At 42.8% G+C, this 15,680-nt stretch overlaps 1 protein-coding gene across 1 annotated transcript in view; it reads right to left on the reverse strand.

Annotated features, from left to right (window-relative positions):
* Positions 1 to 15,680, reverse strand: part of LOC139422071 (serine/threonine-protein kinase 32A-like) — a 55,968-nt gene that overhangs the window by 16,196 nt on the left and 24,092 nt on the right. Inside the window, exon 5 of the mRNA XM_071173217.1 lies at positions 2,882 to 2,919. Within this exon, the coding sequence (XP_071029318.1) occupies positions 2,882 to 2,919 (38 nt within the window). The remainder of the gene's footprint in view (positions 1 to 2,881; positions 2,920 to 15,680) is intronic.

The following is a 15,680-nucleotide window of genomic DNA, read 5'->3' on the forward strand; positions in this document are numbered from 1 at the left end:
CATTTGGTAACGTATACTTGAGTAACTTGAAAAAATTACTCAGACAAAGTATACATTGTTTATGTCTGTTTCCATAATGTCCATTACTTTCTAGTAGATAGGCCACATGGTTCAGGAGAAAAGCGCCTAATTAATGAAAAAAGCATGAATCAATATTGGCCTTATTTTCAATTAACTCATGAAACTATTTCAGCTATTGACTGTGTTCACAACGGCCACCAGTTTGATACCAGAACATCGGCAACAAATACATACTGACACAGTAAAATAAAAGTCTGTGAAAAAAAATACAAAGGACATTTCAAGACAAGACAAAACATTTTGGTTTACTATCCTTGTGGGGACATTTCGCCAGTCCCCATCGGTCCCCAACGGTCCCCTCTATTTTAGGCTTAGGGGTTAGGATCAGGGATAGGGTTAGAGGTTAAGGTTCGATTGAGGGTTAGGGTTAGTGTGTGCACACACATTTGTGTTCATGTGTGTGTCTGTAAAATCACAGGAGAATGACCAAGTATGGCAGTGATGAGAATGCGTTTCACCAGGCTCTCTCACGGATTATCTCTCTGCTGTGAACCCTATTAGGCATGAAAGAGGTGAATATATATTTGATGGTGCTGCTGAGTCCATGAACTACACCCGTGTCACTGGACCTAACCTGCAGAGGGCAGTGCAGGACCTAACGCCTTCTGTCACCCTATAGACACTGGGTTCGTTTGTTTATTATTTGTTGACTTGGTTCCCCATTGGCTTTCGCAGAAGCATCAGCTACTCTTCCTGGGGTCCACAGAAAATACAAAACATGACAAGTAACTAAACTCTGACAGACAAGGACAGTCACGCACATTTAAAAAACAACGATCTACAAAAAAAATCGAACAAAAAAAGTATACAAACAACACAAGTTTAAAAAAATCATGTGTATGTTTGTGTGTGTGTGTGTCCACAGTCCCTGCCGTTCCATGAGATGTTGTTTAATCAATTTTTTCAGTCATTTTGCTGTTTGCTTGAGTAATTGGGGACGGAAGCGAGTTTCATGTTATCATGGCTCTGTATAATACTGTGCGTTGCACAGACTTGGGGACTGTGAAGAGACCTGGCGGCATGTCTTGTGGGGTATGTACTGTATGGGTGTCTGAGCTGAAGGCTATTTGATTGTGCTGACAAACTGGGCATTTTCATCACAGTAATATTTCTCATGAAAACTAGAAGAGAAGCAGTTCATCTCTTGCCATCCCTTAACCAGGAAAGACTGGCATCCATGTTGTTCATGTTAGATCTATATGTGCAGTTAAGGGCAAGGCATAATGCTCTGTTTTGAGCCAGCTGCAGTTTTGCCAGGCCTTTCTTTGCTGCACTTGACCATATTACCGGACAGTAATCAAGATGGGACAAGACCGGAGCCTGATCAACTAGTAGAGTTGATTTTTGTGTCAAACATATTTTAATAACAGACATACCCCTCCCTATTTTCACAACAACGTTTCAATATGACTTGACCATGATAATTGACCATCCAATGTTATACCTCGGAGTTTAGCTTCGTCAACTTGCTCAATAGTCACACCTTTTATGCACAACTCTAGTTGAGGTTTAGGTCTTGGAGAATGTTTTGAACCAAATACAGTAATTTTAGTTGTAGGTGTATTATAAGACCAGTTTATTAGTAATCACACATTCTGGTACTGACTGTAACTCCTTATTTCAAATTTGAGTGAGCTCACTGGCTTTGGGCGCTGACATGTAAAAGTGTGGAATCGTCCGCATACATAGTGTGTGTGTGTGTGTGTGTGTATATATATATATGTGTGTGTGCTTAGAATGTGTGTGCTTTGAATGCGTGTGCCTACACGTGCTTTGTGTATGCTACCGCACGTGGCGCACACGCTTTCTGTGTTTTGTCTGTTTTTGTCTGAGAGAGAAAGACACACACAATCACACTAACCTGGGAGGACAGTTCCGGCTGAGTAGCCAAGGAAACTATATCCCTCAGCTCCCTGACACACCCCGAGGACATCACATTTAGTGCGTCTCCTGTACCCGGACATGACTTAATTGTTTTGCTGAGATACCAAATGCTATTCTCATCAGAAAGGGCACACGAGGTAAAGATAGGTAAACTCTTCCAGGACTCTGTGCTCTTTGAAAACACTTCATGGGGATGCACTTTTGACCTGTGTTGTTTTTCAAAGTTCAGTGGTAAAAGGTAGAGAAACCCAGGCTGAGCTGGACTCGGCTCCTGTGTAATGACAAATGGTGTTCCAGGAGAGCAGCTCAGTCCCGAGGCTACTGCATTCAGACATCTACTGTGGTTGACAGGCTATGATCAGGGGACGTGTACATGAGGCAGGTAATGTCTGGATAAAGAGCACAGGCACAGCATGAGAAAGAAATAACGTTGAAGTTAATAGCATCTCAAGGCCTGGGGGCAAAAGAGACAGGCTCTCTCTCTCTCTCTCTATATATATATATATATATATATAGGAGGTTAAACCAGAGAGTGGGCGAATGAGAGTTTGTGCATGTGTGTGTGTGTGCGAGCAAGTATGTGTATGGAATGGTGTGTCTGTGTGTGCTTGAGTGTGTGTGTACATGTGTGCACGCCTTCATGTGTGTGTGCGTGTGTGTGCGTGTGTGAGAATGTTTTTATGTATGGGTGTGTGTGTGTGCATGTGTTTGTGTGTGCAAGTGTGTTTGTGTGTGTGTATGCACAGACTGTATGTGGCTGCATGATGTTAGTGCCATTGATAAAATCTAAACTTATCTATCATTCATTCAGTGGAGGTTGTTCATTACACAGCATGGATGGAAAACCACACCACATAATTTGTGTACAGACATAATTTACGACATAAATCAGATATGATTGGCTGAGCCGTCTTACCGTGTTCGTCCAACAGAATGTTGTCAGGTTTGATGTCTCTGGAAAAGCGCACACACACACACACACACACACACACACACACACACACACACACACACACACACACACACACACACACACACACACACACACACACACACACACACACACACACACACACACACACACACACACACACACACACACACACACACACACACACACACACACACACACACAGAGAGAGAGAGAGAGAGAGAGAAACAGAGCAGCATTAGGTCACTGACCATCTCCATCAACATCACCATGACAATACTGTATCGTTGTTGGACAGAGAACAAAACATCAACAACAAAAAATGTGTCATGTCACGTTACATCCTTAAAACAATATCGGCCTAGAACAAATAAACAAAAACAACACACACAGAAACGCACAATATGTCAAACACAGTTATATCACTAGCAATAATGTCCCAATGTCTTTAAATTGGACTGACAGGAACTGTGCTTTCCAGCCAAACACTCAATGCATCCCAAATGGGCTGGAGAATCAGGCCCTCGGAATCAGGTTGTGTTCTAAATGGCACCCTATCTATCCAAATAGACTGCACACAGAGCCTTGTCGTCAAAAGTAGTGCAGTCTATTTGGATAGATAGGGTGCCATTTTGAACACATCCTAATTCCGAGGGCCTGATTCTCCAGCCTAGTCAGGACAACCTGGTCTCAGAAAATGTTGCATTACTCTGTTGGCAAATCTGTGTTAATTTGTGGATGTCCATCACCCATTTGGTAAATGTTATGAATTACAATTTGTATTATATGTTACAAATTTACATAACATACAATATGTTACAAATTTGCAAAAGTACAATATGTTACAAATTTGGAAAAATATACAATATGTTATTACTTGCAAAAAACGTATGATATGTTACATATTGTAGCTAGGTGGCTAACATTAGCTAGCTCGCTAATGTTAGCTAGACTAGGGGTTAGGGTTAAGGTTAAGGTTAAGTTTAAGAGTTAGAATTTCTGCCACTTCCAACAAGTCCCGGAGCCGGTGTAGTACAATTCGACCTTAGTCCTGCATTGACGCTTTGCCTGTTTGATGGTTTGTTGGAGGGCAGAGAGGGATTTCTTATAAGCTTCTGGGTTAGAGTCCCGCTCCTTGAAAGCGGCAGCTCTACCCTTTAGCTCAGTGCGAATGTTGCCTGTAATCCATGGCTTCTGGTTGGGGTATGTACGTACAGTCACTGCGGGGATGACGTCCTCGATGCACTTACTGATAAAGCCAGTGACTGATGTGATGTACTCCTTCACGCCATCGGAAGAATCCCAGAGCATATTCCAGTCTGTGCTAGCAAAACAGTCCTGTAGTTTAGCATCTGCTTCATCCAGCCACTTTTTTTACAGAATGAGTCACTGGTGCTTCCTGCTTTAATGTTTGCTTGTAAGCAGAAATCAGGAGGATAGAGTTATAGTCAGATTTTCCGAATGGAAGGCGAGGGAGAGCTTTGTACGCGTCTCTGTGTGTGGAGTAAAGGTGGTCTAGAATTGTTTTCCCTCTGGTTGGACATTTAACATGCTGATAGAAATAAGGTAAAACTGATTTAAGTTTCCCTGCATTAAAGTCCCCGGCCACTAGGAGCGCCGCCTCTGGATGAACGTTTTCCTGTTTGCGTGTGGTGGAATACAGCTGTGTGGTTTTAGTGCCAGCCTCGGTCTGTGTTGGTATGTAGAAAGCTACAAAAAATACAGATGAAAACTTTCTAAGTAGATTGTGTGGTCTACAGCTTATCATGAGATACTCTACCTCAGCCGAGCAAAACCTTGAGACTTCCTTAGATATCGTGCACCAGCTATTGTGTACAAATATGTATAGGCCCCTGCTCCATTTCTTACCAGAGGCTGCTGTTCTGTCCTGCCGATAGAGTGTATAACCCGCCAGCTGTATACTCTTAATGTCGTCGTTCAGCCACGACTCGGTGAAACATATGATATTACAGTTTTTAATGTACTATTGGTAAGGTATACGTGCTTTCAATTCGTCCCATTTATTTTCCATCGATTGAACGTTAGCTAGTATGCTCTGCTATTATAAGTAGTGGGAGGAGCAGACTGAGGGGCCGAGAAAAGTGCAAGGAACTCAAGATAGCAGTGGCAGCTGTACAGATAACTCATCCAATGTGCTTTGACTTCTCAAACACAGCGGTAAGCTACACTATATGATGCCCCGTCTCCTTATTAATTCAGCCACTTACTTCCTACGGCAAGAAAAAGTATGTAAACCCTTTGGAATTACCTGGATTTCTGGATAAATTGGTCACAAACTTTGATCTGATCTTCATCTAAGTCACAACAATAGACAAACATAGTGTGCTTAAACTAATAACACACAAATTATTGTATATTTCTTGTCTATATTGAATACATAATTTGAACATTGTAGGTGTAGGTTGGAAAAAGTATGTGAACCCCTAGGCTAATGACTTCTCCAAAAGATATTTGATGTCAGGAGTCAGCTAACCTGGAGTCCAATCAATGAGACGAGATTGGAGATGTTGGTTAGAGCTGCCTTGCTATCCACACGAAGCATTGCCTGATATGAACCATGCCTCAAACAAAAGAGATCTCAGGAGATTAAGAATTGTTGACTTGCATAAAGCTGTAAAGGGTTACAAAAATATCTCTAAAAGCCTTGATATTCATCAGTCCACGGGAAGACAAATTGTCTATAAATGGAGAAAGTTCAGCACTGTTTCTACTCTCCCTAGGAGTGGCCGTCCTGCAAAGATGACTGCAAGAGCACAGTGCAGAATACTTAATGAGGTTAAGAAGAATCCTAGAGTGTCAGCTAAATACTTATAGAAATCTCTGGAACATGCGAACATCTCTGTTGACAAGTCTACAATACCTAAAACACTAAACAAGAATGGTGTTAATGGGAGGACACCACAGAAGGAAACATTGCTTCATGTCTGAAGTTTGCAAAAGTGCACCTGCATCTTCCACAGCGCTACTGGCAAAATATTCTGTGGACAGAAGAAATTACAGTTGAGTTGTTTGGAAGGAACACACAACATGTGCGGAGAAAAAAGGCACAGCACACCAACATCAAAACCTCAACTCAACTGTAAAGTATGGTGGAGGGAGCATCATGGTTTGGGGCTGCTTTGCTGCCTCAGGGCCTGGATAGCTTGCTATCATCGACGGAAAAATGAATTCCGAAGTTTATCAAGACATTTTGCAGGAGATAGTTAGGCTATCTGTCTTCCAATTGAAACTCAACAGAAGTTTTGTGATGCAACAGGACAACGACCCAAAACACAGAAATAAATCAACAACAGAATGGCTTCAACAGAAGAAAACATGCCTTCTGGAGTGGCCCAGTCAGAGTCCTGACCTCAACCCGATTGAGATGCTGTGGCATGACCTCGAGAGCAGTTCACACCAGACATCCCAAGAATATTGCTAAACTAAAACAGTTTTGTGAAGAGGGATGGTCCAAAACGTTGTGCAGGTCTGATCCGCAACTACAGAAAGCGTTATTGAGGTTATTGCTGCCAAAGCAGGGTCAACCAGTTATTAAATCCAAGGGTTCACATACTTTTTCCAGCCTGCACTGTGAATGTTTACACAGTGTGTTCAAAGACATGAAAACGTGTAATTGTTTGTGTGTTATTATTTTAAGCAGACTGTGTTTGTCTATTGTTGTGACCTAGACGAAGATCAGATCAAATTTTATGACAAATTTATGCAGAAACCCAGGTATTTCCAAAGGGTTCACATACTTTTTGTCACAATCGTCGTATGGAGTAGAAGGTCAGGACCAAAACGCAGCGTGGTTAGTATACATTCTTCTTTATTGAAGAAAGAACATGAAGTAATCTGAACCAAAACAATAGACAAATAACGACAGTGAAACTATAATAACTGTGCTGACACACGCAACTGACATAGATAATCACCCACAAAGTACCCACAGAATATGGCTGCCTAAATATGGTTCCCAATCAGAGACAACGACAGACAGCTGCCTCTAATTGAGAACCAATCTAGGCAACCATAGACATACAATTTACCTAGAAAGGAAACAAAACCCCTAGACAAGGGAAAAAACATACATCACCCATGTCACACCCTGACCTAACCAAAATAACAAGGAAAATAAAGAATACTAAGGTCAGGGTGTGGACACTTTTTCTTGCCACTGTAGCTAACTAGCAAGTACACAGCTGGACTCTTTCTGTTGTGCTGGTTAAAAACAAACACGTGACTCTGTCAACTGTTCTGGGGAACTACGGTAAGCTTCATAATGTAAAATAATGTGACAGGTGAAATGAAGAATGTGATCTGCTTTATCTCCGAATGTATTGTACAAGTTGTCTGAAGGTATTTACTTAAAAGTAGCTATAAATGTTCACATTTATTGAAAAACTTCAAAGAAATAGTTTCAACGGTTTACCGCACAAGCCTAGTGTGTGTAGTTGTGATGCGTGTGTTTCAACCAGCAGGTAGGGCCATGGAAAAACCAGAGCAACCTGAGGAGAGTGTGGACCAGACCATCCTTTTTTGTGTGAGAACCGCACAGGGGACAGATCACACAGACTTTACCATGAGCATCAAAGATCAATGATGAAACAGAGAGAGACACTCCAAAGAACAACCCTACTGTCTTTGTTGTCCATTGTATGAAAATGACATGTGATGAAGAAAACCCTATCTTTGCATTCGTTCTCATTTTCATAAAGTTGCCCAAAATGGTCCTTCTCTGTAATAATCAGACACTACTTCATTTTCTAAATGTCCCTTAAAGGACTATGATGGAGGACAACGTTGGATAATCACCTCAGTGACAGAATAAAAAGATCTTGAGTAAGATACAGTACATGACACATCACCACATCTGGCTATGTGTCGATCAGGGCTTTGGAGATAGCTGACAACATACTGTAGAGTTCTGGATCATAACACTGGATCAATCACTCAGCGGGCTAGTAGCAGCAGCACTTGTCGGGAGATCATGTCCACTAACCATGAGCCTTTGGAGCACGGCTTCCCAGCCTCATTAGTCCTGACAGCCACATCAGCGGACAGGGTTGATTAGCATATTAAAAGGGTGCCTGCTGCAGCAGGTGGGGCGGGGGTGTCTGTGTACCCTGAGGCGTCAGTGTACCCAGCCCAGGGCCCGGGTTAAAAAGGTCAAATGTGTTGCACTTAATTAGTTGACATTTCCCTCAACGGTTGCACGGAGAGGTGTTTTATATTTAAAACCCATGGCAGCCATTGTGGAACACCAGACAGGAGCTGCTGCGCCACTCAACTGCCTGCTGATGGTTATGGGTGCGACTGTGAGAGCCGGAGCCAGCCGGAGCCATCCACAACCCACCCCTGCTGTCACCCAGACAATGACCTTGGCTGAGATATGGAAACATTGGGGCTTTATCACCCGTTCTCTAAAAAAACACAGTTTATTGTTTGGCATTTTCTATTCAGCTGAATCACATGCACTCTGCCTGCGTAATTCTAGGATGAGAGCCCCGACTGCTGTCTGATAAGAATTACCCAGGCAATTACCTTGGCCCCGCTCCTCGTTCATGGACTTTTATTAGTAGAAGACAAAGGGGTGGAAAGCTTATTTGTGTTGATAGAATGTGCTGGTGTTCAGACTTAGCCTGGTCCCAGATAAGTTGCCATGAATAAAGCACATACAGATCTTGGGACCAGAGAAGTTCAGACTCATGTTGTCTCCCTCTCCTTTACTGTTGTTGTCCTGTGTCTGCCCAGTCGCTCTGGAAAAAGAAAAGGAGAGCCACACACTCTAGGAGCTCACATGCAATTAATAATAGCCAACGTTTCGACAAACAATCTGTCCCCCCTGATGAAGACAGCTTGTCCGTGGAAACGTTGGTTATTAGATTATGAAATGATTGCATCTGAGCTCCTAGAGTGTCCTTTTCTTTTTCAAGTGTTTCTTTCACCTCTAGATTTCCCAGTCATTCTACCTCCTGGCCGACTGTCACTCCTGGTGTAGCTAGAGGCCAAATCACCTCCACCTTCCCTGGGCGTAGTATTAGCATGGGCCCCACGTTATCATTTTCCATCCTTTCAGTGGTACAGCACCGCGCTAGGCCCTCGTCTCGCGCTACAAACTCATTAGGAAATGGAATCGTTATATTCCAGCAATAAGAGATGGCCAACAGATGGACTCGGGCCTGATGTGCCCACAGCCAGCTGGCTGGGGGACTATTAAAGGTGTCACGTCAACAGGCCTATTTTTTTTGCCACTTTTAATAGAAGGATATTTGGAGGTGCTACCAAGGGCTTCATCGGTCCCCAAAAATGCTCTCTCTCACTCGCTCTTCATCTCTCTCTTGCTCTTTTTCTCCCCTTACAGAAAAAAAAACTTGTGGAATCAACGTGTTTTTGGTCTCCATCTCTCAATTCCTCTCTTGCTCTCTCTTGCTCTTTCTCTCCATTTCTCTCTCTCATCACTCTCTCCCGCTCTCTTTCATCTTTTCTAGAGCTTGCACAGGCAGCGTTTGCAAAGGCTGAGTTGTGAATAGAAAAATTGCTGTACAGTGTATATTCCCATTGATGGACACTATATTGAGTAAAGGAGCATATTTGTCCTTCAAGATCAATGCCCTTCTATGATGTTAGATTAAAAACTCATCTCCAGCATAGGCCAGCTGATTCCCTATATAGTGCACTAGTTTTGACCAGAACCATATAGGCCCTGGTCCAACGTAGTGTGTTAGGCTATATAGGGACGCGTCCTTGTTGGGATCCCCCGTCCGGAGTGAGGCTCATTGGTGATTCTGCCGAGGCAGCAATGGAAGGGCGGGGTTGAAGGGCAGTGCAACCGATCCGCCTGGCTTTTCTCTCGCTTGACTAGTCCAACAACCTATTACCTGGATCTAATGATCTCATTACACCAGCTATCAGGATGAGAGGAGTAACCAAAACCTGCACCTGGTCACCTGACACCCCTCTGATACAGGGAGACAGAGGACAGCCTGGGACAGACCCAAAAGTCCTTCAATGTGCTCCGCCACACACAGGTCAGAAGACCGGAAAGAGGGGGTTTGGGCTGTTAGGTTCTGTATCATCGTCTTTGTACATGACCCACTCTGCAGTCAACTCCTAACGAGGACTGCTTTGATGACTCCCTCAGTACTGTGGGAGGTTAGAGATAGCACCACAGATAGCGCATACAGCCGCCAGGCCTTAGGGCAGGTTCTGCCCCATGATGTCCCAGAGTAGAGCAAAGCAGGCTGGAGCAGCACAGCGAGGGAGCGCCAGTCATCCATCAGCAGAAGCCAGCCGCCCACGCCCACCAGCCATGAGAGGAATCAGCAGAGAGCAGCACGCTTTGAACGTGGAGGGAAACCTCAACTAACCACAGCAGGCAACTTACATCTAAAACGAACAGCCTCAACCCCATTAAGAGCTAAGGGGTTAGCCAAAGCAGAGCTTCCATTCACTTGAGTTTGATCAGTTAAATAATAGCAGTAATAATAACAGCTCTCACAGAAGGAGTGGCAGAGTGGAGGATGGTTATGCTATTTCTTACTCGTAGACACAGCGCTTGGATTTCACTGCCTGACGAGCGTTCATCTGGCTCCCATCTAATTTGGGCCGGTTTGAGTCGGTTGGTCTTTAGAGAGCGCCTGTTTGAACAAGGCATTCTGAGGCACGGCTCACTGAATCACAATTATTACAGATGAATTATTTACTAACTCAAACTCATAGGGAGAACGCTGAAAGTTCACAAAAAGTGGAAGGTCTTGTAAGGTACGTGACTGTAATATACAAGTAGTTAACTATTATTTTAGGGTAGACTAAAAAGGTAAATATGTTGTCATGCTCCCAGTAAACCAACGTTCACAAATCCACTGTTGTGAGTTTAAAGGATGGTTAATTTACCTTTACCTGACATACAGTCTGAAATATGAAGACATATGTCTCCTCCTGTCATTAAATAATTATGCAGACTATAGATACAGAACACTAAACTTTTCATTGGGAAGACGGAAGCTTCCTTTACTCACAGAACCATCCCTCTCAGGTGCCATAATACTGTGGGATGAGAAAGTGTTGACAAATGTGTGCCATTTATCTTCCTTTAACAAATGAGTTTCCGCGGTAGAGAGACTTGCTGAGCGAGATAATGTGTCTGTGCTCTAGGTGTTGCTGAAGCCAAGCCAAGTCAGGGACACAGTGGGCCGTGACAGAGCTGTGGGGAGAAAGATGATGAAACAGTACATTTGGAGAAACAATGTCTGGTCAGTGCCACATTCATTTGCACAGGGAACCAGAAGGATACACAGTGCCAGTTTGAGGCTGTGCTGCGCTGAGCAGAGCTGAGTTTGGCTGACTTGAGCCGCTGCAAAATCTAGCTCTCGTCAGAGAGTAAAAGAAAAAACACACAAAAACAAACCAGGGTGAGAGAAAATGAGAGAGCTCTCCAAGAGCATCAAACAACAGACATCCACATGATGCAACAGGCTTAGAAATGTTTTTATTAGGATATGCAACAAAATGTCTGGGAGAGATTTAGAGAACAGACGCACACTCCCCTATATGAACACCTCCCTGGTGAAAGCAGCCCAGCGGTGTTGGAAATAAGCATGAGAGAACAGCTGTGGGTTACTATGTTCCATTCGATAGCAATCTGAACAAAGACAGAGCCAACCTTGAAAGACTTTCAACATGGAATGAGTTTCAGTTGAGGCGGTAGAAAGGCTCAAATGTGATTTATGCATTCAGTGCTGTTGCCATTTGGGGGGTGCAGGATTGAGGCTTTGCAATCACATTTGACAATCTGACTGTATCTTTCCTCTAAACATAGCCTGGGCGTGTCTGTAGCTTCTAAAGCTCTTGTCTAAAGCTCTTGTCTAAAGCTCTTGTCTGAAGCTCTTGTCTAAAGCTCTTGTCTAAAGCTCTTGTCTGAAGCTCTTGTCTAAAGCTCTTGTCTAAAGCTCTCGTCTAAAGCTCTTGTCTAATGCTCTTGTCTAAAGCTCTTGTCTGCCTCGGTGTAAAGCAGGCGGCGGCTCTCTCTCTCTCTCAGAGCTCAGAGCACAGCGTTGTTCAGAGCCATGCTGTACTTTCACAGTGCTGTAGTCTGTAATTAATTCAATAATTCAAACTGAGACCATAAAGACAGTAGAGAGGGCTACAGTCTCTGTGGCACTTCTGTTTTTAGTTTACAACCTTCGGCCTCAACAGCAAGCAAACATCAAATTGTATTCCAGACGCAATATGACTTCTGATGTCAAAACAGATAATTTTACTTAGCTCCATAAGACGAACCACTGTCTTGGTCTGGAGCAATGGAAAACAGGTTTCATATTCTAAAATCATCTGTCAAATGCAATCTTATCTCGCTTAAGGACATCATCTACAATCTATGTGCAGACCAAGCATCTAGACATCATGAGGTTTCATCAGTCATCATGTGGTTTCATCAGTCATCATGTGCTGTTGACCCTTACCTAACAGCCCAACGGGAAGTACATTCAGCATGAAATATTAAAACCTATTGAGGATTTCAAATCACTTGGTCACTTTGGTCAAAGTGCAGAAGCTACTGTGGCGAGCTAGTGAGTCAATAACACCACAGCTCCACCACTTCCTTTTCGACAAGTCCTAACCTGTGGACTAGTGGTAATGCTCCCGGCTTGAGTTACATGGATACTGCTCCCCACTTCCACCATTCTTATTCCCACTTGCCTGTCTCCCCCTCCAACTGTCTAATCAAGCTGCTGTGGGGAGTGAGTCAATAACTCCACCACCTCCCTTTCCCTTTGTCTTGTATGAGAGGATCGTCTCTGAAGATACCACTAATTGAGATGCATCTTAGTGTTAATAATTGAAAACCCTATGAGAAGGTTCTGACAAAACAGGCCTTGATGATTTGTTACCCTGATGGTCATAGATCTATTGTGAAAAATTCAAGCTGGAGTAAATATGGAGAAGTGCACTTACAAATATATGATTTTTCTTTTAAAGAAATCGATCATCAGACCTGATGCAATGTCGTTATCAACATTATCCTCATGAATCATCCGTCATGAGTCATAGGATACTGTATACTAGATAGAAATTCTGCTCAAGGCCAGGGTATCACCAGCAGACACACACACACACACACACACGCACACACACACACACACACACACACACACACACACACACACACACACACACACACACACACACACACACACACACACACACACACACACACACACACACACACACACACACACACACACACACACACACACACACACACACACACTGAATACACAAAACTACTCACAGTGTGCACATCCAAATATTCAATTTCTATACAGATTAGATTAAAATTAGAATACCCATCTTTTCCTTCTTCACTAATAAATGCAGATTGAATGCGGTTGATTTGATCTAAACACACATCTCCCAAACACCTGCTATTAGGATCCTTTGTTGGAATGGAATGACAGAAACAGAAACTATCCCACTGAATCGATTCATGAGTCATGTATTGAGAAAAGATCACCCAGTCTATTTCCCTGCAGTGGTTTCAGCGGTCATGAGGCATTTCTAAGTTATATTCTTCAAGAATCAATGGTTACATATAATACATTTTTAAGTCCAAAAATGGATGTTGCTACTGTAGATTGTCCCTTTAAGGCCTACCACTAAATGGTGTCATTTGTTATCCTGCATGTGATTAATTAGCACTCGAACCCTGAAGCCTCCCATTTGTCCAGGTCTGATAAGGCCATTCGCCATCATTATTATCTCGTTCCCCTGCACACAGGTAGAGGGCTATCATACAACCTGAGGAAGGTCTATAGGGCCACCTCTGCCTGGAGTGTGTGTTGGCATGTTCGTGTGTCTTGACTTATCATCAAGCCAACCCCTCACTTTCTCCAGGCTGACCTGACCTTCACAATTGAAGGTCTTTCAGGTCAATCCAATTTGTCACGATGAATGACAGGACAGTCAATTCATTCGTCAGTTGCTTGAAGGAGCTTGAGGGATGCTGTTGGGTGGTAGCCATCTATGTATTTTGGCGGTCGGCCGTGGACGTCGGGGGCTTTGGCATGGCAGCATATACTTGTGCCTAAAAAGCACTTATGTGCATTCCAAGATTGAATAAGGAGTCTATGTTTTTGGGCCTAGACAGAGTTTGGACATATCATAAAGAAAATAGTCAGCCGCTCTGTCAACTGTTGTGTCAGGTGTAACTACTTTCACGTCCCTTTGCCCTTCATCAACACAGTATTCGGAGGTGCACTATCTGATGCAGCAGGAATCCAGGACTGGCAGCTCACAGTGTTGGGCTCAATTCATAATTGAATTGAGGGTGCCTCGTAAACGCCAATTCAATTCTTGAATTTGAATTAAGTTTGAATTTTATATAGTAAACAGCATACAGAATTGTAAGGAAATAGAAATGAATTCAGTGAAATTCTAAATGATGTGTAGTCTACATTTGATTATCAGGAAAAACTACAAAAAATGTATGATCAAGGAAAACTAAATCCTGTTTGTGAATATTCTAAGTTATTATATTTCATTAATCACTTACGTGTTGTTCAATATGGGGACATTACTACATTTCTCAGAATGCATTAGTTCAACTCTCAAGTTAACCCTGAGGGCTTGATAAATAAGGCAAACAAATTAAATGGTTGGTGGAAATATAATTGGCTATTCTAAGTACTAAGGGTTAAAGAGTATATGAACATTATTTCCAGGGAAAATGTATATATTCTTTGTTTTATTTTTTTGTTTTCCTGAGTGAGGGAGCTCCAAAATGCAGGTGTTTCAGCCTAGCTCAGTGCTTTCTGTGGTGGTGGGGCAAGCGGGCAGAAAACACGGAGCGTTGAGCCATGATTGGCTCAGTGATCTGTCACTCATGGGGACACTACGTCACCTAAGGGTAGACTTTGAAAGTATTTGCCCCTTGGGTGCTGCCATAGAGTTACATTTCAAGTGCCCATCCAAGGCTCAAGGTCATTGGCCACAGAGAAAATGATGACAAATCACATTATATCTACAGTAGCTTTGATTGGACTGTCAACATCATACTTTCAAAATCTTAGCTAGCAGTCATCATTATGAATGAAGTTGACAATCTACTGGCAAATCCTTTTTAATCATTGTCATATGAAGATAAATAATGAAGAGAAATTATAGATAAAACATATCGGTGCTCACTGGCCATAGGATATAAACATTACACAACAAGTTGGAAATCGCAAATTCAACAATGAGTGGTTTAGAAGGAATCAGTGGCTAACTGTGAGTTTAAGACAACTGGAACCTTGGGAAAAAATGAGCTACAACTGGGAAAATACGTTTAGAAATGTAATCCAACTCGGAATTGTAAATTGGGAACTCCGGCCTCTTACTAGAGCTACGACCTGAAGATCACTGACGTCATCATGATTCAACCTTTTTTTTTAGTTCCCAGTTGTCTTGAAAGCACCATAAATCCAGAGAATGCAAGACTTTGATGACAAAGTTTGACAACGAAATTTGCCCAAGTAGGACCGCCACGCTACCTTCCTGTTCAAGTGAGCACAGCACAACAAGGTGAGTCCAAAAATGTATTGTATGCCGCTGCATAAATTATGTAATTTGCCAGGAAGATATGTGTACTGTAGCTAAGAAAGTCATACTAAGTGTTTGTTGTGTAGTAAGCTGTTAGTAGCCCATTTGCCTCACCCTAATAATTTGGTCTATTTTCACCTCTTAATTTCGCCTAATGTTCTGACTTGGTGGTGTTTTCGAGAAATGTAGTCATTGAATAGTG

This window comes from Oncorhynchus clarkii, chromosome 12 (assembly GCF_045791955.1).
Source record: "Oncorhynchus clarkii lewisi isolate Uvic-CL-2024 chromosome 12, UVic_Ocla_1.0, whole genome shotgun sequence".
Taxonomy (NCBI): domain Eukaryota; kingdom Metazoa; phylum Chordata; class Actinopteri; order Salmoniformes; family Salmonidae; genus Oncorhynchus; species Oncorhynchus clarkii.